Here is a 24920-nt window from a genome sequence, read left to right as displayed (position 1 = left end):
CGCCAGAAAAAAACAAACATAAAAAATCAAACAAGTCTATGCAAACAGATACATCAACGGAAAAATAAAAATGCGATGGGCGGCCATAGAAAAAAATTATTTTTCCTTAAAACATAATTTTGTTTAAATAAAGTACAAAACTTAAAAAAATGTAGAAGAAAACATAATATACGGTATACAGTTAGGGCCAGAAATATTTGGACAGTGACACAATTTTCGCGAGTTGGGCTCTGCATGCCACCACATTGGATTTGAAATGAAACCTCTACAACAGAATTCAAGTGCAGATTGTAACGTTTAATTTGAAGGGTTGAACAAAAATATCTGATAGAAAATGTAGGAATTGTACACATTTCTTTACAAACACTCCACATTTTAGGAGGTCAAAAGTAATTGGACAAATAAACATAACCCAAACAAAATATTTTTATTTTCAATATTTTGTTGCAAATCCTTTGGAGGCAATCACTGCCTTAAGTCTGGAACCCATGGACATCACCAAACGCTGGGTTTCCTCCTTCTTAATGCTTTGCCAGGCCTTTACAGCCGCAGCCTTCAGGTCTTGCTTGTTTGTGGGTCTTTCCGTCTTAAGTCTGGATTTGAGCAAGTGAAATGCATGCTCAATTGGGTTTAGATCTGGAGATTGACTTGGCCATTGCAGAATGTGCCACTTTTTGGCACTCATGAACTCCTGGGTAGCTTTGGCTGTATGCTTGGGGTCATTGTCCATCTGTACTATGAAGCGCCGTCCAATCAACTTTGCAGCATTTGGCTGAATCTGGGCTGAAAGTATATCCCGGTACACTTCAGAATTCATCCGGCTACTCTTGTCTGCTCTTATGTCATCAATAAACACAAGTGACCCAGTGCCATTGAAAGCCATGCATGCCCATGCCATCACGTTGCCTCCACCATGTTTTACAGAGGATGTGGTGTGCCTTGGATCATGTGCCGTTCCCTTTCTTCTCCAAACTTTTTTCTTCCCATCATTCTGGTACAGGTTGATCTTTGTCTCATCTGTCCATAGAATACTTTTCCAGAACTGAGCTGGCTTCTTGAGGTGTTTTTCTGCAAATTTAACTCTGGCCTGTCTATTTTTGTTATTGATGAATGGTTTGCATCTAGATGTGAACCCTTTGTATTTACTGTCATGGAGTCTTCTCTTTACTGTTGACTTAGAGACAGATACACCTACTTCACTGAGAGTGTTCTGGACTTCAGTTGATGTTGTGAACGGGTTCTTCTTCACCAAATTAAGTATGCGGCGATCATCCACCACTGTTGTCATCCGTGGACACCCAGGCCTTTTTGAGTTCCCAAGCTCACCAGTCAATTCCTTTTTTCTCAGAATGTACCCAACTGTTGATTTTGCTACTCCAAGCATGTCTGCTATCTCTCTGATGGATTTTTTCTTTTTTTTCAGCCTCAGGATGTTCTGCTTCACCTCAATTGAGAGTTCCTTTGACCGCATGTTGTCTGCTCACAGCAACAGCTTCCAAATGCAAAACCACACACCTGGAATCCACCCCTGACCTTTTAACTACTTCATTGATTACAGGTTAACGAGGGAGACGCCTTCAGAGTTAATTGCAGCCCTTAGAGTCCATTGTCCAATTACTTTTGGTCCCTTGAAAAAGAGGACGCTATGCATTACAGAGCTATGATTCCTAAACCCTTTCTCCGATTTGGATGTGGACACTATCATATTGCAGCTGGGAGTGTGCACTTTCAGCCCATATTATATATATAATTGTATTTCTGAACATGTTTTTGTAAACAGCTAAAATAACAAAACTTGTGTCACTGTCCAAATATTTCTGGCCCTAACTGTATATAACCATAAGGTTTATATAACATATACATATAAAACACTTTAAGAATTGTATTAATTATTAATTACATTAGTGTATTGTAACGGGGTCTACTGTGCTGTAGTACCTCTTTCAGCACCCCCCGTGTTTCAGGAGGTCCACTCTGCTTTTGCTGGATTCTGAATGAAGGACGCTGGCAGGAATTTCTTGATTACCGTATATACTCGAGTATAAGCCGACCCGAGTATAAGCCGACCCCCCTAATTTTGCCACAAAAAACTGGGAAAACTTATTGACTCGAGTATAAGCCTAGGGTGGAAATGCAGCATTTACCGGTGAATTTCAAAAATAAAAATAGATCATTATTTCCCCATAGATGTGCCATATAGTGCTCTGCACCGTTCACTGTGCCCCCTAGCTGTGCCATATACAGTGCTCTGCACCGTTCACTGTGCCCCATAGCTGTGCCATATACAGTGCTCTGCACCGTTCACTGTGCCCCCTAGCTGTGCCATATACAGTGCTCTGCACCGTTCACTGTGCCCCCTAGCTGTGCCATATACAGTGCTCTGCACCGTTCATTGTGCCCCCTAGCTGTGCCATATACGGTGCTCTGCACCGTTCATTGTGCCCCCTAGCTGTGCCTTATACGGTGCTCTGCACCGTTCATTGTGCCCCCTAGCTGTGCCATATACGGTGCTCTGCACCGTTCATTGTGCCCCCTAGCTGTGCCTTATACGGTGCTCTGCACCGTTCATTGTGCCCCCTAGCTGTGCCTTATACGGTGCTCTGCACCGTTCATTGTGCCCCCTAGCTGTGCCTTATACGGTGCTCTGCACCGTTCATTGTGCCCCCTAGCTGTGCCTTATACGGTGCTCTGCACCGTTCATTGTGCCCCCTAGCTGTGCCTTATACGGTGCTCTGCACCGTTCACTGTGCCCCATAGATGCTCCACATTAATCTGTGCTGCCGCTGCTACTGCTGCAATAAAAAAAAAAAAACACATACTCACCTCCCTTGATTGCAGCTCCCAGCGTCTCGTTCCGGCGCCTCCATCTTCCCGGCGTCTCTGCTCTGACTGATCAGGCAGAGGGCGCCGCGCACACTATATGCGTCATCGCGCCCTCTGCCTGATCAGTCAGAGAGCGCAGACGCCGGGAAGATGGAGGCGCCGGCCTGGAAGATGGATCGGCGCCCGGCGGCTGGAACGAGGACAGGTGAATATAACATACTCACCTAGTCCTGGCGATCCTCGCGCTGTCCCCTCCTGTCTTCGGCGCTGCAGCTTCTTTCTCTATCAGCGGTCACCGGCACCGCTGATTAGAGAAATGAATAAGCGGCTCCGCCCCTATGGGAGGTGGAGCCGCTTATTCATTTCTGTAATGAGCGGTCCCACGTGACCGCTGAAGAGAGGAAGAAGCTGCAGCGCCGAAGCCCGTGGGACGGCAGGGACAGCGCGAGGATCGCTGGGACTAGGTAAGTATACCCCAGCGCCCTCAGCCCCTCACCTGCCGACCCCACCGCTACCGTGACTCGAGTATAAGCCGAGGGGGGCACTTTCAGCCCTAAAATTTGGGCTGAAAATCTCGGCTTATACTCGAGTATATACGGTACATGAGAGCATATAAAAGCTAACTGCTACTCCACGTATTTCCAGTCTAAAAGAACCCACTTTATTTACAGGACACAGAATATATAACACAGATACACAGGGCAGGCCAATAGAAAAACAGCAGGCCAGACATACATTACAATAGCCGCAGGGGGCCGGAGCCTGCCAATATTTACTGTGGGAATTACAAAGGTGGGGAAGGTCAGAAAGAGAATATCTTGTCCAGGGGCGCAGCCTGTGGACTGATGTATTTCACATGGAAACTATTATACATACATATACTGCATGACATATTCTTGGTGCTGGGGGGTTCTGTAACATGTATTATTTACATTGCACCATTTCTGGCATAAAATAAAGGCGCAACATTCAGCAGAGAGATATAATTTATTTTTCCTAATTACACCTCCCTAAAAAATTATAAATGTTGACAATAGATTATATTTACTCTAAAGTAGCGGCAATAAAAACTACAATTATTCCTGAAAAAAAAAAAAAAAAATAACAAGCAACTGAGAAAGATGTAAACCTAATGTGGTGACAGAAATGGGCATCGCGCGGTATAATGGCGTCACTCGTGTAACAAGGCGCAGTGGGTCCGTGATATAAGTAACTTATACATGTCAGTGTATCGTTTAGATCGGGATCATCAACGTCTAAGAATATTCCAAGAGCGGATCCTGAAGTCAATCAGACCAATGTGCTACATGTAAGATCATCCCCTACATGTGTGGACCACTGCCGTGCAGGACAGGTAAGACGATGGTGAGGAGTGAATAACACTGCGAGCCTATGTGTGAGATCATACATAAGTAAACAAACTCATGGCGGGAAAATAAAATGCCCCTCGGTATTATCCCTGATGGTCTAGAGATGGTTTCAGTCTGAATTGGTGTAAGGGTTAGTAATAATATGTATTATCCCAGAGAGTCTAGAGGGGATACAATGTTATTGGTAGTATATTATCCCTGGTGGTCTAGAGATGGTTTAAGTCTGAATTGGTGTAAGGGTTAGTAATAATATGTATTATCCCAGAGAGTCTAGAGGGGATACAATGTTATTGGTAGTATATTATCCCTGGTGGTCTAGAGATGGTTTAAGTCTGAATTGGAGTAAGGGTTTAGTAATAATATCTATTATCCCAGGGAGTATAGGGGGATAAAATATTAGTGATTGTATGTATTGTATTATATATATTATCCCTTGTGGTCTAGAGTAGGGTTTGTAATAACACTGTATGTATTATCCCAGGTAATCAAGGGGGGGATAAAATGTTTGTGGTAGTATATTATCCCTGGTGGTCTAGAATAGCGTAAGGGTTAGCAATAATATATATTATCCTAGGAAGTCTAAAGGGAATAAAATATTAGTAAGTGAATGTATTGTATTGTATGTACTACCCCTGGGGGTCTAGAGTAGGGTAAGGGTTAGTAATAATGTGAATTATCCCAGGGAGTCTACGGGGAATAAAGTGTTAACGGTAGTGTCAAGGATCAGAGACTGGGGAGTAGGGTCACTCTTAATCCACTACACTGTTATCTTTTTGTCATGAACTGCTCTTTGCTACCCCCATCCAGACAATTACTTGCTTTACTTATGATTAACGGAGAAGGCTGCAGGCTGTTTCCACTAATAGGAAAGATATTGGAGAACTTACAGCATATTGTAGATACACCTTCAGTTACAATGCATGGAATATATATATATATATATATATATATATATATATATATATATACCCCAGTACGGTCACTGCTAACTCGACGATAACTCAAGAACTACTCACTGCCACCATCAGTCGTTTATACAGGCCGACTGGACGCTGATTTCTGGTAGAGTTTGGCTTTCAGGAGTGTGGTTTACAGAACAAAAGGAACAGAACTATTATGTTTTATATTTAATTCATAATGATAGGCAGTGTTTATAAAAAATATACAAAAGATTGTGCAAAGGGGGCAAAACAATACAGCATATACAATTACATAAATAAACAGTATTAACAAGAGAAACTTACTACGCTGATAACATAGATGCTCAGCTTAGTGGAGGAGAACACTTCAGTTGGAAACGTCCAGTGAACAGGATCGTGCATACACTGATATGTATCTCTCTGCAGGAAGACAGATCATAATTCGCCTTGTCTTTTTTTATCAGAACTTAAGTTACGCCCACACATTCCCCCTTGATGACCTTACATGCACCGGTTTGTGGGATGTTCTCATCCCTTCAGGATTTTATGAAATTCCCAACATATCTTCACTCCTGAAAATTGCAGAAGTTTGAGATCGACATTTTACCTTTCCATAGACAGTAAACATATCATGGCTATTGTCAGCAACCTGGCCACTATTGATATGGGGCTTACAGGCAGGTATCACAGTTATGAAAAAATATGCATATTTTTCCCGGATTAGTCCTGAAGTTGAAGATGTATCTCTCATCAATATCGGATCTATACAAACCCCAATATTCATAACTTTCCACTGGTGCTCTACTGTCTAGTCATAGGTGTCCCATATTCCATGAAGGGAACAAACGTTTCCTTTTGACTCAACAGTTCTTTTATTTGGGCAAAGGAGACTTCTCCACTTCTCTATCTATGTGTAAACACGTGTCCCTTTTGTTATGTGAACCTCAGAAAAGATCTTTCCTGCCTAATTATCTGTACTCTGTATTGAGTCTTGGCTTCAAAGGAAACTTGAGTGTTTAACTCTTCCTATCTTAACTGGTTTCCTCACCTCTTAAGGTACCGTCACACTAGACGATATCGCTAGCGATCCGTGACGTTGCAGCGTCCTCGCTAGCGATATCGTCCAGTGTGACAGGCAGCAGCGATCAGGCCCCTGCTGTGCTGTCGCTGGTCGGGGAAGAAAGTCCAGAACTTTATTTCGTCGCTGGACTCCCCGCAGACATCGCTGAATCGGTGTGTGTGACACCGATTCAGCGATGTCTTCACTGGTAACCAGGGTAAACATCGGGTAACTAAGCGCAGGGCCGCACTTAGTAACCCGATGTTTACCCTGGTTACCATCGTAAAAAAACAAACAGTACATACTTACATTCAGCTGTCTGTCCCTTGCCGTCTGTTTGCTGCACTGACTGCTGGCCGCAAAGTGAAAGTGAAAGCACAGCACAGCGGTGAGTCACACAGCGGTGACTCACCGCTGTGGCTGTGCTCTGCTTTCACTTTGCGGCCAGCAGTCAGTGCAGCAAACAGACGGCAAGGGACAGACAGCTGAATGTAAGTATGTACTGTTTGTTTTTTTACGATGGTAACCAGGGTAAACATCGGGTTACTAAGCGCGGCCCTGCGCTTAGTTACCCGATGTTTACCCTGGTTACCGGGGACCTCGGGATCGTTGGTCGCTGGAGAGCGGTCTGTGTGACAGCTCTCCAGCGACCAAACAGCGACGCTGCAGCGATCCGGATCGTTGTCGGTATCGCTGCAGCGTCGCTAAGTGTGACGGTACCTTTAGCTATACCTAATTTACTATCTTTCCATGTGTTAAACATGTGTTTCTATTAACAAAAGAGGTTCAGAATGTCAGCTCTTTTTCAGCCTGGAAATTCCAGAATCTCCTTTTTGGAGTGACTTTATGGATTTTAATGTTTTCTGTGACAGGTAGTATTATCCATGGTGGTCTGGAGAAGGGTAAGGGATTATAATATGTATTATTCCTAGTTGTCTTCAGTAGTTTTTAGGGTAATATTAGTATCCGGGAGAGTGAGTGGTTTAAGGGTTAGTAATAATATCTAATATCCCTAGTGGTCTACAGTCTGGCAGACGCGGTACTGAATAAGGTGCGCGTCTCTGACTGGGGAGCACACAGAGAGCTGCACAAAAAGGATGTCTGTGCCAGTTCCCCCCTAGCATCACTCCCCCTTAGTGATGCACTAATTAGAAGACCCCCAGCCGGCCAGTGGTCACTAGAGGAGAGGGGTCCTACGGCCACTCCTATAGGGGTTAAAGCCAGGTGTCCGGTCGGGAACTTCCTCTTTTCCTCCTGGCGGACACCTGGAAGCTTTTAAGGCTATTGGTGATACTAACCCGCGGGATAATGTAAATTTGTAAAGTCTATGGCACTATATTTAAAAAAAAAAAAAAAATGTGTGTATATACGTATGTGGATGTAACTAACCTTAGTAATTTTATTAAGTCACAGCGGAAGAAGCGGAGGAGGGCAAAGGTCGTAACCGCTCGTTGGGTCAATTCCCCTGTCGATCACGGACAGGAGCTCGGCGCGAGCCGCTTGTTACGATATGTAATTGCCCTTTCTCTGCTTATTTAATTAATAAACTGTTACCGACCTGTTCAACCCACCTAGGACTGTGTGCAGCGTCGGACTGGAGCACCTTGGGCCCACCAGAGAAAATCATTCTTGGGGCCCACTATGTAGCTACATAGAAATAGATACAAGACCACCAATTGTGCGGTAAAAAGCCCTAATATCAGGGTATAATATAAGGTAGTTCACGTCTTAATAATGTAGCAAGGGTTGGGGTAGCCCCCTCACAGAATATAATGTAGCCCCCCAGGGCCGTATTTAGAGTTTCTGCTGCCCTAGGCACTCTTAGTGCTGCCTCCCCCATTGGTGAGTATGACACTATTGGCAGTGACTTTGGCAAGAATCGCTGATGTGAAAGTCGCATTTTGCAGCATATTGGGCAGTTTTTCTGCATCTGCCGCGTAACGGATCACTTACAGCAACACTGCCTTCGGCCTCATTCATTCCCTATGGGATTTGCGGCACTTGCCGTGATCTGGCAAATGCGGTACCATACCTCCCAACTTTTGAAGGCAAAGACGTATAACGTTTGCGGCGCGCGTAGTGCGCCGCGGCAAATTTTAGTCCAGACTAAAAAGCCTCTGACCAGACCCATTTCACAACTAGTCACACCCATATCCACGTCCCAACTGCAGCCATTTAGCACTGCTGATCACACTGTTTTATATACAATAATTATAAGCAAACAAAAATATGACCACACAGTGCTCCATACTGTATAATGGCCACACATGATGCTCCATACTGTATAATGGCCACACATGATGCTCCATACTGTATAATGACCGTACATGATGCTCCATACTGTATAATGACCACATATGATGCTCCATACTGTATAATGGCCACACATGTTGCTCCATACTGTATAATGGCCACACATGATGCTCCATACTGTATAATGACCGCACATGATGCTCCATACTGTATAATGGCCACACATGATGCTCCATACTGTATAATGGCCACACATGATGCTCCATACTGTATAATGGCCACACATGATGCTCCATACTGTATAATGACTGCACATGATGCTCCATACTGTATAATGGCCACACATGATGCTGCATACTGTATAATGGCCACACATGATGCTCCATAGTGTATAATGGCCGCACATGATGCTCCATACTGTATAATGGCCACACATTGCTCCATACTGTATAATGGCCAGACAGTGCTTCATACTGTATAATGACCACCAACACATAGTGCTCCATAGTGTATAACGGCCACACAGTTCTCCATACTGTATAATGGCCACACATGATGCTCAAATGTCTTTTTTCGGCCTCAAATGTCTTTTTTCGGCCTTACTAACTATGTTACTATCCTGGAGCAGAACAATATTGTATCATACAATTATTAGGTTCTGTAGAAGGACGTAGATCTGGGGATTTATTATGATGGAATATAGGCTGAACTGGATGGACAAATGTCTTTTTTCGGCCTTACTAACTATGTTACTATGTTACTATGTTAATACTGTATAATGGCCACAAATGATGCTCCATACTATATAATGGCCACACATGATGCTCAATACTGTATAGTGACCACAAATGATGCTCCATACTGTATAATGGCCACACATGATGCTCCATACTGTATAATGTCCATTGGCCACACATGATGCTCCATACTGTATAACGGCCACACATGATGCTCCATACTGTATAATGTCCATTGGCCACACATGATGCTCCATACTGTATAACGGCCACACATGATGCTCCATACTGTATAATGTCCATTGGCCACACATGATGCTCCATACTGTATAACGGCCACACATGATGCTCCATACTGTATAATGTCCATTGGCCACACATGATGCTCCATACTGTATAACGGCCACACATGATGCTCAATACTGTATAATGACCCCCCCTCCTGTATGCATGGCTCATCTCCCTCCTATCCCATATACATAGCTCATATTACCCCCTCCTGTATGCATGACTCATATCTCCCCATGTATGCATGGCTCATATTCCCCACCCCCTATGCATGGCTCATATCCCCCCCCCCTGTATGAATGGCTCATATTCCGCCCCTGTATGCATGGCTTATATTCCCCCCTGTATGCATGGCTCATAGTCCGCCCCTGTATGCATGGCTTATATCCCCCCCTGTATGGCTCATAGTCCGCCCCTGTATGCATGGCTTATATCCCCCCCTGTATGGCTCATATTCCCCCCTGCATGGCTCATATTCCCCCCTGCATGGCTCATATTCCCCCCTGCATGGCTTATATCCCCCCCTGAATGGCTTATATTCCCCCCTGTATGCAGGCTTTTCTCTCCGCACCCGCTCCTGCTCGGCGCGCCAGCTTATGTCCTCCTTCCTCCCCCCCCGTCCCCCCGTCCCTCCGTCCCTCATACTCACCTGTCCCACTGCATGGCCGTGCCGACATCCCTCCCTCGCGCTCTGTCCCGACTCCTGGCGCCGGCGCAGCACCTTCTTCCTGCTTGAGCGGTCATGTGACACCGTTCATTAAGATCATGAATATGCGCATATTCATGATCTTAATGAGCGGTGTCACGTGACCGCTCGTTCAGGACGAGCTGCAGTGCAGACGCCGAGACCATCGCTGGAGCAGGGTGAGTATTCAAGGCGGGGGGGGGGGGGGGGGGGGCGGCGGCCCTGGAGCGGGGGGAGGCCCTGCCAGCAGGTGTCAGTGCCAGGGCCCACCGGAGGATTCTCCGGTTCCCCGGTGGGCCAGTCCGAGCCTGACTGTGTGTGTTTCATTGCGGGATTGATGGGAGGGGGGAAGGCACTGGTTACGACACCCAGGTCTCCACAGTCATGGCCAAATGTTTGGTTTTCACACATTTTACTTCTCCAGTGTTTTTAGATCTTTTTGTCTGATATTTCTCTAATTACTGAAGTACAATTATCAGCATTTCAGATTATTATTATTTATTTATATAGCTCAATTGATTCCATGGTGCTGTACATGAGAAGGGGTTATATACAAATTACAGATATCACTTACAGTAAGCAAACTAACAATGACGGACTGATACAGAGGGGCGAGGACCCTGCCCTTGCGGGCTTACTGTACATTCTACAGGATTATGGGGAAGGAGACAATAGGTTGGGGGTTGCAGGAGTTCCGGTGTTGGTGAGGCGGTAGCTTCGGTAGTGATGAGGAGGCAGCGGGGTCAGTGCAGGCTGTAGGCTTTCCTGAAGAGATGAGTTTTCAGGTTCCGTCTGAAGGATCCAAAAGTGGTTGATAGTCGGACGTGTTGGGGCAGAGAGTTCCAGAAGATGGGGGATATTCGGGAGAAGTCTTGGAGGTGATTGGGTGAGGAGCGAATAAGTGTGGAGGAGAGAAGGAGGTCTTGGGAGGACCGGAGTTTACGTGAGGGAAGATATCGGGAGATTAGTTCAGAGATATATGGAGGAGACAGGTTGTGGATGGCTTTGTAGGTCAGTATTAGTAATTTGAACTGGATACGCTGAGGGAATGGGAGCCAGTGAAGAGATTTGCAGAGGGGGGAAGCGGAGGAATAGCGAGGAGAGAGATGAATCAGTCGGGCAGCAGAGTTAAGAATGGACTGGAGAGGTGCAAGGGTGTTAGCAGGGAAGCCACAGAAACGGATGTCGCAGTAGTCAAAGCGGGAGATGATGAGGGCATGCACAAGCATTTTAGTAGATTGACGGTTGAGGAAAGGACAAATTCTGGAGATATTTTTGAGCTGGAGGCGACAGGAGGTGGAAAGAGCTTGGATGTGCGGTTTGAAGGACAAGGTAGAGTCCAAGGTTACTCCGAGGCAGCGGACTTCCGGTACGGGGGAAAGTATGATGTCATTGATTGCGATAGATAGGTCAGGTAAGGAAGATCTATGGGATGGAGGATGTTTTAGATGTTTCAGATGTTTTAATTAACAAGTTTATATAAAGCCTCAGTATTTCCAGCCTTGTCCCTTATCTCTCCTGACTTCTGCCCTTCTCCCCGGCAGATGGATACCATTTCCGGACCAGATCTTTACCGATGGTCTCCCATTCTTGCCTAATCAGTGCTCGGAGTTTATCACAATTTCCGTGGTTTTGTTTGTCGCTTTTTCAGTATTGACCACAGGTTCTCAATGGGATGAGATCTGGGGAGTTTCCTGGCCAGACACTCAGAATTTCAATGTTTTCCTCCCGAGTCACTAAGTTATTACGTTTCCCTTCCATCATAATGGAAAAAGCATCATCACCACATTGCTCCAGTTGCTCCTCAAGGAGGTTTAGATCTCATTCTTTATCCATGGCCGTGTTATTAGGCAAAACTGTGAGTGATCCCCCTCCATGGATGAGACGTCTCCACACATGAATGCTCTCAGGAGGGTTTACTGTTGGCACAGACTCATGGCAGCGTCACCTCTTCTTCTCCAGACAATCATTCTTCCAGATGTCCCAACAGTCTGAATGGGCTTCTTCAGAGAAAATAATGGTACCTCTGTCCTCTGCCTCCCAATCCCTGTACTTCCTGCAGGATATCAGTCGGTCCTTGATGCTTTTCTTACAGATAAGTGGCTCCTTTGCTGCTCTTCTTCACACCGGGGGCCTCCAAAAGCCTTCTCCTCACTGTTTGTACAGATGCACTGTCACCCGCCTGCTGCCGTTTTTGAGCAAGCTCTGCACTGGTGTATAACTAATCCTGTAGCTGATCTCTCTTTAGGAGACGGTCCCGGCACTTGCTGCACTTTCTTGGGTGTCCGGAAGACTTCTTCACCTACAATCGGCTTGTAGCATTCTCAAAGTTCTCTCCAATGCTTTCTGTATCTCTCTCTAGGAACTCTGCTACCTGTGCCTGCAGCGTGCCCAGAAGAACATCCCCGTGTATTATACAGAAGAGAGGAAGGAGCGGGAAAAGGAAGAGGAGCGGGTGCTGCAGCACTACCAGCACATGAAGGACCAGGAGGCCATAGAGAGGACCAAGGTAACTTCTGTAATATATATACGTGGACATACGGATCTACCGTCAGCTGCCCCGAAGGGAAACCTAGGAAGGAAGAAATAAGCCAGTATAGCTGATGGAATAACATTCTCCTTAACATACAGAATAGTGAGTGCAGCTCTGGGGTATAATACAGGATGTAACTCAGGATCAGTAATGTAATGTATGTACACAGTGACTGCACCAGCAGAATAGTGAGTGCAGCTCTGGCGTATAATACAGGATGTAACTCAGGATCAGTAATGTAATGTATGTACACAGTGACTGCACCAGCAGAATAGTGAGTGCAGCTCTGGAGTATAATACAGGATGTAACTCAGGATCAGTAATGTAATGTATTTACACAGTGACTGCACCAGCAGAATAGTGAGTGCAGCTCTGGAGTATAATACAGGAAGTAACTCAGGATCAGTAATGTAATGCATGTACACAGTGACTGCACCAGCAGCATAGTGAGTGCAGCTCTGGAGTATAATACAGGATGTAACTCAGGATCAGTAATGTAATGTATGTACACAGTGACTGCACCAGCAGAATAGTGAGTGCAGCTCTGGGGTATAATACAGGATGTAACTCAGGATCAGTAATGTAATATATGTACACAGTGACTGAACCAGCAGAATAATGAGTACAGCTCTGGAGTATAATACAGGATGTAACTCAGGATCAGTAATGTAATGTATGTACACAGTGACTGCACCAGCAGAATAGTGAGTGCAGCTCTGGAGCATAATAGAGGATGTAACTCAGGATCAGTACAGGATCAGTAATGTAATGTATGTACACAGTGACTGCACCAGCAAAATAGTGAGTGCAGCTCTTGAGTATAATACAGGATGGAACGCAGTATCAGTAATGTAATGTATGTACACAGTGACTGCACCAGCAGAATAGTGAGTGCAGCTCTGGGGTATAATACAGGATGTAACTCAGGATCAGTAATGCAATATATGCACACAGTGACAGTACCAGCAGAATAGTGAGTGCAGCTCTGGGATATAATACAGGATGTAACTCAGGATCAGTAATGTAATGTATGTACACAGTGACTGCACCAGCAGAATAGTGAGTGCAGCTCTGGGGTATAATACAGGATGTAACTCAGGATCAGTAATGTAATATATGTACACAGTGACTGAACCAGCAGAATAATGAGTACAGCTCTGGAGTATAATACAGGATGTAACTCAGGATCAGTAATGTAATGTATGTACACAGTGACTGCACCAGCAGAATAGTGAGTGCAGCTCTGGAGCATAATACAGGATGTAACTCAGGATCAGTACAGGATCAGTAATGTAATGTATGTACACAGTGACTGCACCAGCAAAATAGTGAGTGCAGCTCTGGAGTATAATACAGGATATAACTCAGGATCAGTAATGTAATGTATGTACACAGTGACTGCACCAGCAGAATAGTGAGTGCAGCTCTGGAGTATAATACAGGATGTAACTCAGGATCAGTAATGTATGTACACAGTGACTACACCAGCAGAATAGTGAGTGCAGCTCTGGAGTATAATACAGGATGTAACTCAGGATCAGTAATGTAATGTATGTACACAGTGACTGCACCAGCAGAATAGTGAGTGCAGCTCTGGCGTATAATACAGGATGTAACTCAGGATCAGTAATGTAATGTATGTACACAGTGACTGCACCAGCAGAATAGTGAGTGCAGCTCTGGAGTATAATACAGGATATAACTCAGGATCAGTAATGTAATGTATGTACACAGTGACTGCACCAGCAGAATAGTGAGTGCAGCTCTGGAGTATAATACAGGATGTAACTCAGGATCAGTAATGTATGTACACAGTGACTACACCAGCAGAATAGTGAGTGCAGCTCTGGAGTATAATACAGGATGTAACTCAGGATCAGTAATGTAATGTATGTACACAGTGACTGCACCAGCAGAATAGTGAGTGCAGCTCTGGCGTATAATACAGGATGTAACTCAGGATCAGTAATGTAATGTATGTACACAGTGACTGCACCAGCAGAATAGTGAGTGCAGCTCTGGAGTATAATACAGGAAGTAACTCAGGATCAGTAATGTAATGCATGTACACAGTGACTGCACCAGCAGAATAGTGAGTGCAGCTCTGGAGTATAATACAGGATGTAACTCAGGATCAGTAATGTAATGTATGTACACAGTGACTGCACCAGCAGAATAGTGAGTGCAGCTCTGGGGTATAATACAGGATGTAACTCAGGATCAGTAATGTAATGTATGTACACAGTGACTGCACCAGCAGAATAGTGAGTGCAGCTCTGGAGCATAATACAGGATGTAACTCAGGATCAGTACAGGATCAGTAATGTAATGTATGTACACAGTGACTGCACCAGCAAAATAGTGAGTGCAGCTCTTGAGTATAATACAGGATGGAACGCAGTATCAGTAATGTAATGTATGTACACAGTGACTGCACCAGCAGAATAGTGAGTGCAGCTCTGGGGTATAATACAGGATGTAACTCAGGATCAGTAATGCAATATATGCACACAGTGACAGTACCAGCAGAATAGTGAGTGCAGCTCTGGGATATAATACAGGATATAACTCAGGATCAGTAATGTAATGTATGTACACAGTGACTGCACCAGCAGAATAGTGAGTGCAGCTGTGGAGTATAATACAGGATGTAACTCAGGATCAGTAATGTAATATATGTACACAGTGACTGCACCAGCAGAATAGTGAGTGCAGCTCTGAAGTATAATACAGGATATAACTCAGGATCAGTAATGTAATGTATGTACACAGTGACTGCACCAGCAGAATAGTGAGTGCAGCTCTGGAGTATAATACAGGATGTAACTCAGGATCAGTAATGTATGTACACAGTGACTACACCAGCAGAATAGTGAGTGCAGCTCTGGAGTATAATACAGGATGTAACTCAGGATCAGTAATGTATGTACACAGTGACTGCACCAGCAGAATAGTGAGTGCAGCTCTGGGGTATAATACAGGATGTAACTCAGGATCAGTAATGTATGTACACAGTGACTGCACCAGCAGAATAGTGAGTGCAGCTCTGGAGTATAATACAGGATGTAACTCAGGATCAGTAATGTAATGTATGTACACAGTGACTGCACCAGCAGAATAGTGAGTGCAGCTCTGGAGGATAATACAGGATGTAACTCAGGATCAGTAATGTAATGTATGTACACAGTGACTGCACCAGCAGAATAGTGAGTGCAGCTCTGGGGTATAATACAGGATGTAACTCAGGATCAGTAATGTAATGTATGTACACAGTGACTGCACCAGCAGAATAGTGAGTGCAGCTCTGGGGTATAATACAGGATGTAACTCAGGATCAGTAATATAATGTATGTACACAGTGACTGCACCAGCAGAATAGTGAGTGCAGCTCTGGAGTATAATACAGGATGTAACTCAAGGTAAGTATTGTAATAAATGTAAGAATTAATTTAACTTTGTGTACATTAATTCCACTAATAAACTATATTTCTTCTACCTTTTTATTAGGCACAAGCTCAGGTGAATCGAGAGCAGAGAGAGAAAGATGCCGCGTACAACAGAGGTGTAGCAGAGGCCATCAGGACCGGGCAGAATGCTAGGAGCACCGAGTTTTATGTAAGAGCTTTAATAAATCTGGAGTCACCTTTAAAGGGGCGGTCCGGGCTTATGATATTAGTAATCTAGTGATTAGGAGCGGGGCTGTAGATCTTTGCTTTGGGAACAGGGCTGTGCTGTTCCTACTCTGTTCTTCGTCTTCTTATGGTCACCGGCAGAGCTGACGACAGCTGATCAGTTGTGGCGTCGGATCCGCTGATATGATATTGATGATCTATTTCAGGGATCGGTCCGCCGTATCATAAGCCTGGATAACTCATTTAAATAAAATTATCTTGCCACCTTATACCTCAGTAATAGTGATTACATCCACTTACGGTTGGTACGATGCCTCTTTGTAGATCTACATTTTAATTGTTTTTATTGGGACTATTTATGACACTTATGTCTTTGATAACATGCTCATGTCTGTATAAAATCACCAGAAGTGAACAGAACAAAAATCTCCATGCTCCAGATACCAGTATGGCCGGGTTCAGACCGGCATATTCCATGGTCTCCCAACCTAAACTTACAGCCCCATATGTGCCTATGAGACGGAAAGTTTGGGGCGGAAGATTTACACCCGTCTGAATCCAGCCTAAGGGTCACAGAGGCGACAAGTGTTCACATTAGATGCAGGGAGTAATGAGATGCTTGTATTCTCACTCATTCAGTAAAATAAATACATACAGTCGGTACGGAAAGTGTTCAGACCCCTTTAAATTTTTCACTCTTGTTTCATTGCAGCCATTTGGTGAAAAAAAAACAACTGAAATATAGTAATTTTTGCAAATTTAATAAAAAAGAAAAACTGAAATATCACACGGTCATAAGTCTTCAGCCCCTTTGCTCAGACACTCATATGTAAGTCACCTGCTGTCCATGTTAGGGCATGTTAGGTTAGGCTATGGGTTGAACTAGATGGACTTAAAGTCTTCCTTCAACCTTAATAACTATGTAACTATGTAACTATTTCCTTGTGATCCTCCTTGAGATGGTTCTACTCCTTCATTGGAGTCCAGCTGTGTGTAATTAATCTGATAGGACTTGATTTGGGAAGGCGCACACCTGTCTATATAAGACCTCACAGCTCACAGTGCATGTCAGAACAAATGAGAATCATGAGGTCAAAGGAACTGGCCAAGGAGCTCAGAGACAGAATTGTGGCAAGGCACAGATCTGGCCAAGGTTACAAAAGAATTTCTGCAGTACTCAAGGTTCCTAAGAGCACAGTGGCCTCCATAATCCTTAAATGGAAGAAGTTTGGACCACCAGAAGTCTTCCTAGACCTGGCCGTCCAGCCAAACTGAGCAATCGTGGGAGAAGAGCCTTGGTGAGAAGTAAAGAAGAACCCCAAGATCACTGTGGCTGAGCTCCAGAGATGCAGTAGGGAGATGGGAGAAAGTTACACAAAGTCAACTATCACTGCAGCCCTCCACCAGTCGGGTCTTTATGGCAGAGTGGGCTGACGGAAGCCTCTCCTCAGTGCAAGACATATGAAAGCCCGCATAGAGATTGCTAAAAAACACATGAAGGACTCCCAGACTGAGAAATAAGATTCTCTGGTCTGATGAAATGAAGATAGACCTTTGGTAATAATTCTAAGCGGTATGTGTGGAGAAAACCAGGCACTGCTCATCACCTGCCCAATACAATCCCCACAGTGAAGCATGGTGGTGGCAGCATCATGCTATGGGGGTGTTTCTCAGCTGCAGGGACAGGACGACTGGTTGTCATTGAAGGGAACATGAATGCGGCCAAGTACAGAGATATCCTGGATGAAAACCTCTTCCAGAGTGCTTGGGACCTCAGACTTGGCCGAAGGTTCACCTTCCAACAAGACAATGACCCTAAGCACACAGCTAAAATAACAAAGGAGCGGCTTCAGAACAACTCTGTGACCATTCTTGACCGGCCCAGCCAGAGCCCTGACCTAAACCCAATGGAGCATCTCTGGAGAGACCTGAAAATGGCGTCCACCAACGTTCACCATCCAACCTGACGGAACTGGAGAGGATCTGCAAGGAAGAATGGCCGAGGATCCCCAAATCCAGGGGTGAAAAACTTGTTGCATCATTCCCAAGAAGACTCATGGCTGTACGAGCTCAAAAGGTGCTTCTACCCAATACTGAGCAAAGGGGCTGAAGACTTATGGCCATGTGATATTTCAGTTTTTCTTTTTTTTTTTAAATTTGCAAAAATTTCTACATTTCTGTTCTTTGTCAGTCAAGATGGAGTGCAGCGTGTACACTAATGGGGAAAAAATTAACTTTTTTGATTTTACAAAATGGCTGCAACGAAACAAAGAGTGAAAAATGTAAAGGGGTCTGAATACTTTCTGTATCCGCTGTGTAATACATATTAGTAAATATAAAGATTCCCCGATTCTAAATCTGACCATGAAGAAACGTCCTGACAGCGTGGGATTGGCATAGACAATACAGTATAATTTTTTAATGAAGACTGATTGCAAAGTTGTTCGTTTTTGATGCATTGGCAGAAAATAAATGGTAGTAAAAGTCCACAGTGGCTTTAAATGATCAATATTCCTTCCTGCAGAGATCCTACATTTTCCAGAGGCGGCCACTGACCCCTCCAGCCTTAATGAGACAAGAGCAGTACTACCATTGTCTGACGAAGCAGATGGCCGACAGAAGAGGCAAAGAAGTGAAGGAGAAGCAGGACCAGGACTTGCTGGCCAGGCTCGAGCAAGTCCAGCTTGCAGAAGAGTAATGTCTATTTTCCCAGTTTCTGTACATGTCACTGGCGTACAGTGTGGCGCAGCTGCCGCTTCCACACGCTCTGATAATGCAGTCCTGTGTAAAACCGCCGATAACACATCATGACGTCACAACACATTGCACCAAACCACCAAGTCAGCTCTGCTACACCGCTGAGTCGCAGATACATATGAGACACTACATCATTTGTCACTATTCTGCACCTTCTATGACCCTTAGCCTTTAGGTTTCGGCTAGATCTGATAGAATCCCGATTCTTGCTCCGAGATCTTTATCTTCTTTTATGGCCTTGAGATCTCGCAGCTTCACCTGGTTATTTTATATCAAGTGGATCCAGAATAGAAAAAAATAAAAGGCGCACAGTAATGGATAGCTTTGCAATCATTAAAATATCTGGTGCGGCTCTTTAGACGTATCAAGTGATCTACACTGTTCACAGCCAGAGCTGCATTCATAATTCTGCTTGAAATTTACTAACACTATACTATGAAACACAGCCCTAAAATGATAGAATCCATATTATTAGATATGATTCACTAGATATTAGATGTTCTATACATTATATGGCTTCTAGATTGATGTTCAAACCCGAAAATGCACAATTAAAAGTTTTGACAAAACTTTTAATTGCGTTACTCAAATCTACCACTAGATGGCAGTATGTGCATGGTGAGACACAAGTGCACCACATTATATGGTAGAGAGGCTCTGATATTTACTGATGACAATCTTTAAAGGGGTGGTCCGAAAATTATTATTGATTTTCATCCTGATTGTCTCTATATTTATTTTAAGAATATAGCATTTTTTTTTGTTAATATGGTTTAATTAAAAAGTCCCATCCCTTCCCTTTCTAATGTGCTTTATTTTTTTTTTTTTTACCTATTTCCGTTTTGATGTCGCTTCGTTTGTGAAACCCCAGTGCATGCTGGGATACTCAAAAGGAACATTATCAGGGGGCAGAAACTGTGGTCACTGCCGCAGGCTCTACCCCCACCCTGAAACAAAGCGTCGTGAGGGGCCAACGTTTCAGGGCTAAGCTAGTTCCTGCTGTACTGAGGATGCATCGGTTGTCCATTCCAAGGTATGCTCTGTACAAGCTCCCTTCTTAATGTGCAATATTCTTCTAACTGCACAGTGACAGTGCGCTCCCTCACTGGCTCTAATTAGAAGTGACGAGCAAGCAGTAGAGCGCACTGTCAATGCACATTGTAAGGCGGTGAGCAGAGATCAGCCCTGCTGCCTAAGGTGGCATCTGTTTCTGGGCGGCACTATTAGCTTGTATTCTCCTTCCAATGAACACTGACAGTGCGCTCTGTTGCCATGTCGCTGCTTCTAATTAGAGCTGACGAAGAAGCGCACTATCACTGTGCACGGAAAAGAATGCGCAGTACGAAGGGAAGTAGTACTGAGCATACGTCGGAATAGACAACGGGAACTAGCCTAGCCCCTGAAACGGACGTCTCTGATGACGCTGCGTTTCAGAGTAGGGACAATGGCTGTGGCAGTGATGTGCTGACCATCCTCAGCATTGGCCAATTCACATTGCAGATACATTTCGCAGCATGTACATGACATTTCTTAAAATCTGGCACTGTAAACTGCTGCAAGCGAATACACAGCATGAAATCTTTTGCATTTTTTTACCCATTTCTATACCGATATAACAGAAAAAGTTCAACAATTCAATATTTTATTTTTAAGATCTCTGCTTTGCTGTCAGCGATTTATATCCAAAGACAAAATATCTGTCTGGTGGGCTGACTATTACTAGTCGGACCAGTCCCTCATATTGCTCTGTATCTTACCTTCTAGGTTGGCCGCTCAGCGGTCTAAATATTTAAGGGAGAAAGCTGAACAGGTTGTGTGCTACAAGAACGCCCTGGACACGCAGGTAAGATGAATATGGCTAGGCCTACACCCATTAAACCCTCACCCATGACTGCCGATCTTCCAAGCTAGCTGGACTTCCAGAAACAGCGCCACTCATGTCGTCAGGCTGTGTGCGGTATTGCAGATAAGCCCCATGTACTAGTTAACCTTCAATTTTCCAACATTCCCATGGAGCCGGTTCCGACACTACCTTTCCACACTCCCATATCGTCCTTTCCGATAATAAAAAATCCATATTTGCTATTGATGTAGGTGAAAATGAAGCCCGGTTTTGCTCCGCCACCTGCGACGGAGAACACAGAACCAGTATTTGGCCAGAATGATATGACCAATGACAAACTGGTGGACGGGAAGCGGCGGGCACAGGAGGTGTACCGGCACCAGCTACAAGCCGCAGCAGAACGGAAACGCCTGGCCGTGCTCAACGACCTGGTGCAGCAGAGGAAGGAAGCCGACATGTTACAGCGCTCAAAAGAACGGTATATACAGACGTAACGTGTGCAGAAAGAGAGACTAGCCAAGAAATGTGCAATGATTTACTCACCAACCTTATTTAAGGAGGAATGGAGGTAGGGACTGCATTTTAATAAGTGTATGCCTGAGTAATTTACAGGGAGGCAGGGTAGTTGTGCCTACAGCATTTCCAGAGTGCGAAAGGGAAGCAGGATTATTTGTACCTGTATAATTTACATGGAGAGACCAGGAGACAGTACTATCTGTACCTGAATAATTTATAGGCAGAGCCAATGAGCTAGTACTATCTGTGACTAATGTACTTACATAGTGAGAAAGGAAGTAATACTGCCTGTGCCTTGAGCATTTAAAGGGTGAGAAAGAGAGGAAATACTACATGTGCCCACAACATTTACAGGATGAGAACTTGAGGTAATACTATCTGTGCCTACAGAATTTAAAGGGTGAGAAAGGGAGGTAATACTATCTGTGCCTACAGCATTTATAGGGTGAAAAGGGGAGGTAATACTATCTGGGCCTAATGTACTTAAAGAGTGAGAAAGGGAGGTAATACTATCTGTGCCTACAGCATTTACAGGTTGAGAAAGGGAGGTAATACTATCTGTGCCTACAGCATTTACAGGGTGAGAAAGGGAGGTAATACTATCTGTGCCTACAGCATTTACAGGGTGAGAAGGGGAGGTAATACTATCTGTGCCTACAGCATTTACAGGGTGAGACAGGGAGGAAATACTATCTGTGCCTACAGCATTTACAGGGTGAGAAAGGGAGGTAATACTATCTGTGCCTACAGCATTTACAGGGTGAGAAAGGGAGGAAATACTATCTGTGCCTACAGCATTTACAGGGTGAGAAAGGGAGGAAATACTATGTGTGCCTACGGCATTTACAGAGTGAGAGAAGTTAATTCTGTCTGTAACCTTGAGCTTTTAAAGGGTGAGAAAGGGAGCAAATACTATCTGTGCCTACAGCATTTACAGGGTGAGAAAGGGAGGTAATACTATCTGTGCCTACAGCATTTACAGGGTGAGAAAGGGAGGAAATACTATCTGTGCCTACAGCATTTACAGGGTGAGAAAGGGAGGTAATACTATGTGTGCCTACGGCATTTACAAAGTGAGAGAAGAAGTTAATTCTGTCTGCAACCTTGAGCTTTTAAAGGATGAGAAAGGGAGCAAATACTATCTGTGCCTACAGCATTTACAGGGTGAGAAAGGGAGCAAATACTATCTGTGCCTACAGCATTTACAGAGTGAGAAAAGGAGGTAATACTATCTATGCCTACAGCATTTACATGGTGAGAAAAGGAGGTAATACTATCTGTGCCTACAGCATTTACAGGGTGAGAAAGGGAGGAAATACTATCTGTGCCTATTGCATTTACAGAATGAGTAAGGGAAGCAGGATTATTTGTACCTGCATAATTTACATGGAGAGACAGGGATACAGTACTATGTGTACCTAAGAAAAGAAAAGAATGTCCAGCTTCACCGAGTCCATAAAAAAGCGTTTTCCTTATTAACAAACTTTAAACATGGAGGATACAGACTTCAGCACAACCATATGGGTAAGAATCTCAACGCGTTTCTGGAGACTGGAGCCTAGTCTCCAGAAACGCGTTGAGATTCTTACCCATATGGTTGTGCTGAAGTCTGTATCCTCCATGTTTAAAGTTTGTTAATAAAGAAAACGCTTTTTTATGGACTCGGTGAAGCTGGACATTCCTTTCTTTTCTTGGATCTTGTACGCCTGGACACAGCGGGTCCGTGCTCCCGAGGTTTGGTTGCAGTATCACGGGTGAGCTGGTTTATGTTCCTTCTTACTATGTGTACCTGCATAAATTATAGGCAGAGGCAAGGAGGTAATACTAGCAATTACAGGAATAGAAAGGGAGGTAATACTATCTGTAACTACAGCATTATCAGGGCGAGAAAGGAATGCAGCACTATCTGTACTGTATCCACTTTCTTTATATGGTGGAGCAGGGACACAGTACTATCTGTACCGGCATAATTTACAGGCAGAGGGCGGGAGGTAATACTATCTGTGCTGGCAGTGTTTACAGGATAATAAAGGGAATCAGTACTTCATGTACTGCCATCATTTCCAGGCGGTGAGAGGGCAGAGCGGGTAGAAATCTCCTGACATCGCTGCTGTTTCTTACTCCTCTGCCGCAGGTTGTTGTCAGATCGAGCGGCGGAGTTCGAGAAGATTCACAGATTACAGAAGGTGTTACAGGAAGACTGGACAAGGAGCTCAGAAATAAAGAGACAGAAGGAACACAAGGAGGAGCTCTACCTGCAGTAAGTGCGGCAGCCGTGCCGTCTCCTCCTCTTCATCGGCAGAAGCGAGGCAACCCCTGATCTTATCAGATGGGTAAAATAGCAGAGCGCTCGGTCTCCTAGTGCAGGAGCGCGCACAGGATCTGCTCTTCAGCTGACTGGATCCAGTACACTTCTCTCATGCTGCTGCTTAGTTTGGACTGCCAGTCTTCAGGAGTGCACAGCCCCCAGTGATGAGGGAGCTGGGAGGCCGGGGAGCAGTGCGCGCCTGAAGAAGGGGATATGAGCGAAACCCTTTAAGGGTACGTTCCCATGTTGAATTTCCTTTGAGGATATCCATATGTACATAAAGAGGTTGAGCTGCACATTTCGCACTTCACCTTAGGAGTCTAAGAAGTTTAATTTCTCCTTGCGGAGATTGACATGCCAAGCATGCCGAGATGAGGAGACTAAAAACCCTTCTGCCACACTGCTGTAACCTGTCTTCTTCTTCCGTCCAGGGCCCGAGGCGAGCTCCTTCTAGATCAGTTCGAGAAGTACCGCCGCTGCTTCCAATGTAAGAGACGCACATCCAACTGCGGAGAGACCAACGTGTGGTGCGAGTCCAGATATATCCCCGGATCCCGGCTCATGGTGTGACGCCGTCCTCCTGTCCACAGTTGTGATTGTGCCTTGTGCAGTTGTAGTTATTTACAATGATGGGAGTCTGCATACTAATTATAAAACCCAAATAAAAAGACCCGTCCGTCCTACAACTCCATCTCTGCCTGCGCCAAGAATAAATGTAATTAATGCGATCTGCAGCAGCACCAAAGACATTGTGGTCCTGAAGGCAGATTAGTCCTTTCAGAGGAAGAAATCCAATTAGCCCTCCTATTCATTAACAGAGGATTAACTTGACTCCACTTTATAACAGTCGTTTATTGAACCTGAATGTCTGAAACGTGGATATTATCTCAGAATGGAGCACAGCGCTCATGCTTTCCACCGTTTCATTAATTCTCTATCAGGACTGCCAAAAAAAGCCAAAGCGCAGAGCTCCGCAGTCCATAGAGAATGAATGGGGCGAGACTACACATTACCATCTCCATTCTAGGGGTCCGCTCACACTGCCGTATATATTCTCTCATCAGAGAGAATCGAGGCCGATTATGTGAATGACACTCGGCTCAAACTCTGTCAGAATTTGATCTGAGCGTCACCTCACTGTGATCCGATTCTCCAATCACAGCACAAGTGCCAAGATGGAGAACTTAATTTCTCC

At 44.6% G+C, this 24920-nt stretch overlaps 1 protein-coding gene across 2 annotated transcripts in view; it reads left to right on the top strand.

Moving 5' to 3' along the window:
* Positions 1-24416, top strand: part of CCDC81 (coiled-coil domain containing 81) — a 79021-nt gene extending 54605 nt beyond the window's left edge. For both annotated transcript variants that reach the window (XM_069759278.1, XM_069759279.1), the window contains exons 9-16: positions 4063-4177; positions 12499-12645; positions 16177-16284; positions 18826-18995; positions 20823-20901; positions 21153-21379; positions 23552-23677; positions 24157-24416. In XM_069759278.1, coding sequence (XP_069615379.1) covers positions 4063-4177; positions 12499-12645; positions 16177-16284; positions 18826-18995; positions 20823-20901; positions 21153-21379; positions 23552-23677; positions 24157-24295 — 1111 coding nt within the window. In that variant the 3' untranslated portion in view covers positions 24296-24416. The remainder of the gene's footprint in view (positions 1-4062; positions 4178-12498; positions 12646-16176; positions 16285-18825; positions 18996-20822; positions 20902-21152; positions 21380-23551; positions 23678-24156) is intronic.
* Positions 24417-24920: the final 504 nt, after the last annotated feature.

Source organism: Ranitomeya imitator, chromosome 3, assembly GCF_032444005.1.
Source record: "Ranitomeya imitator isolate aRanImi1 chromosome 3, aRanImi1.pri, whole genome shotgun sequence".
NCBI classification, from domain to species: Eukaryota; Metazoa; Chordata; class Amphibia; order Anura; family Dendrobatidae; genus Ranitomeya; species Ranitomeya imitator.
Note: the sequence above shows the minus strand (reverse complement) of the source record. Positions and strands in the feature narration are given on the sequence as shown.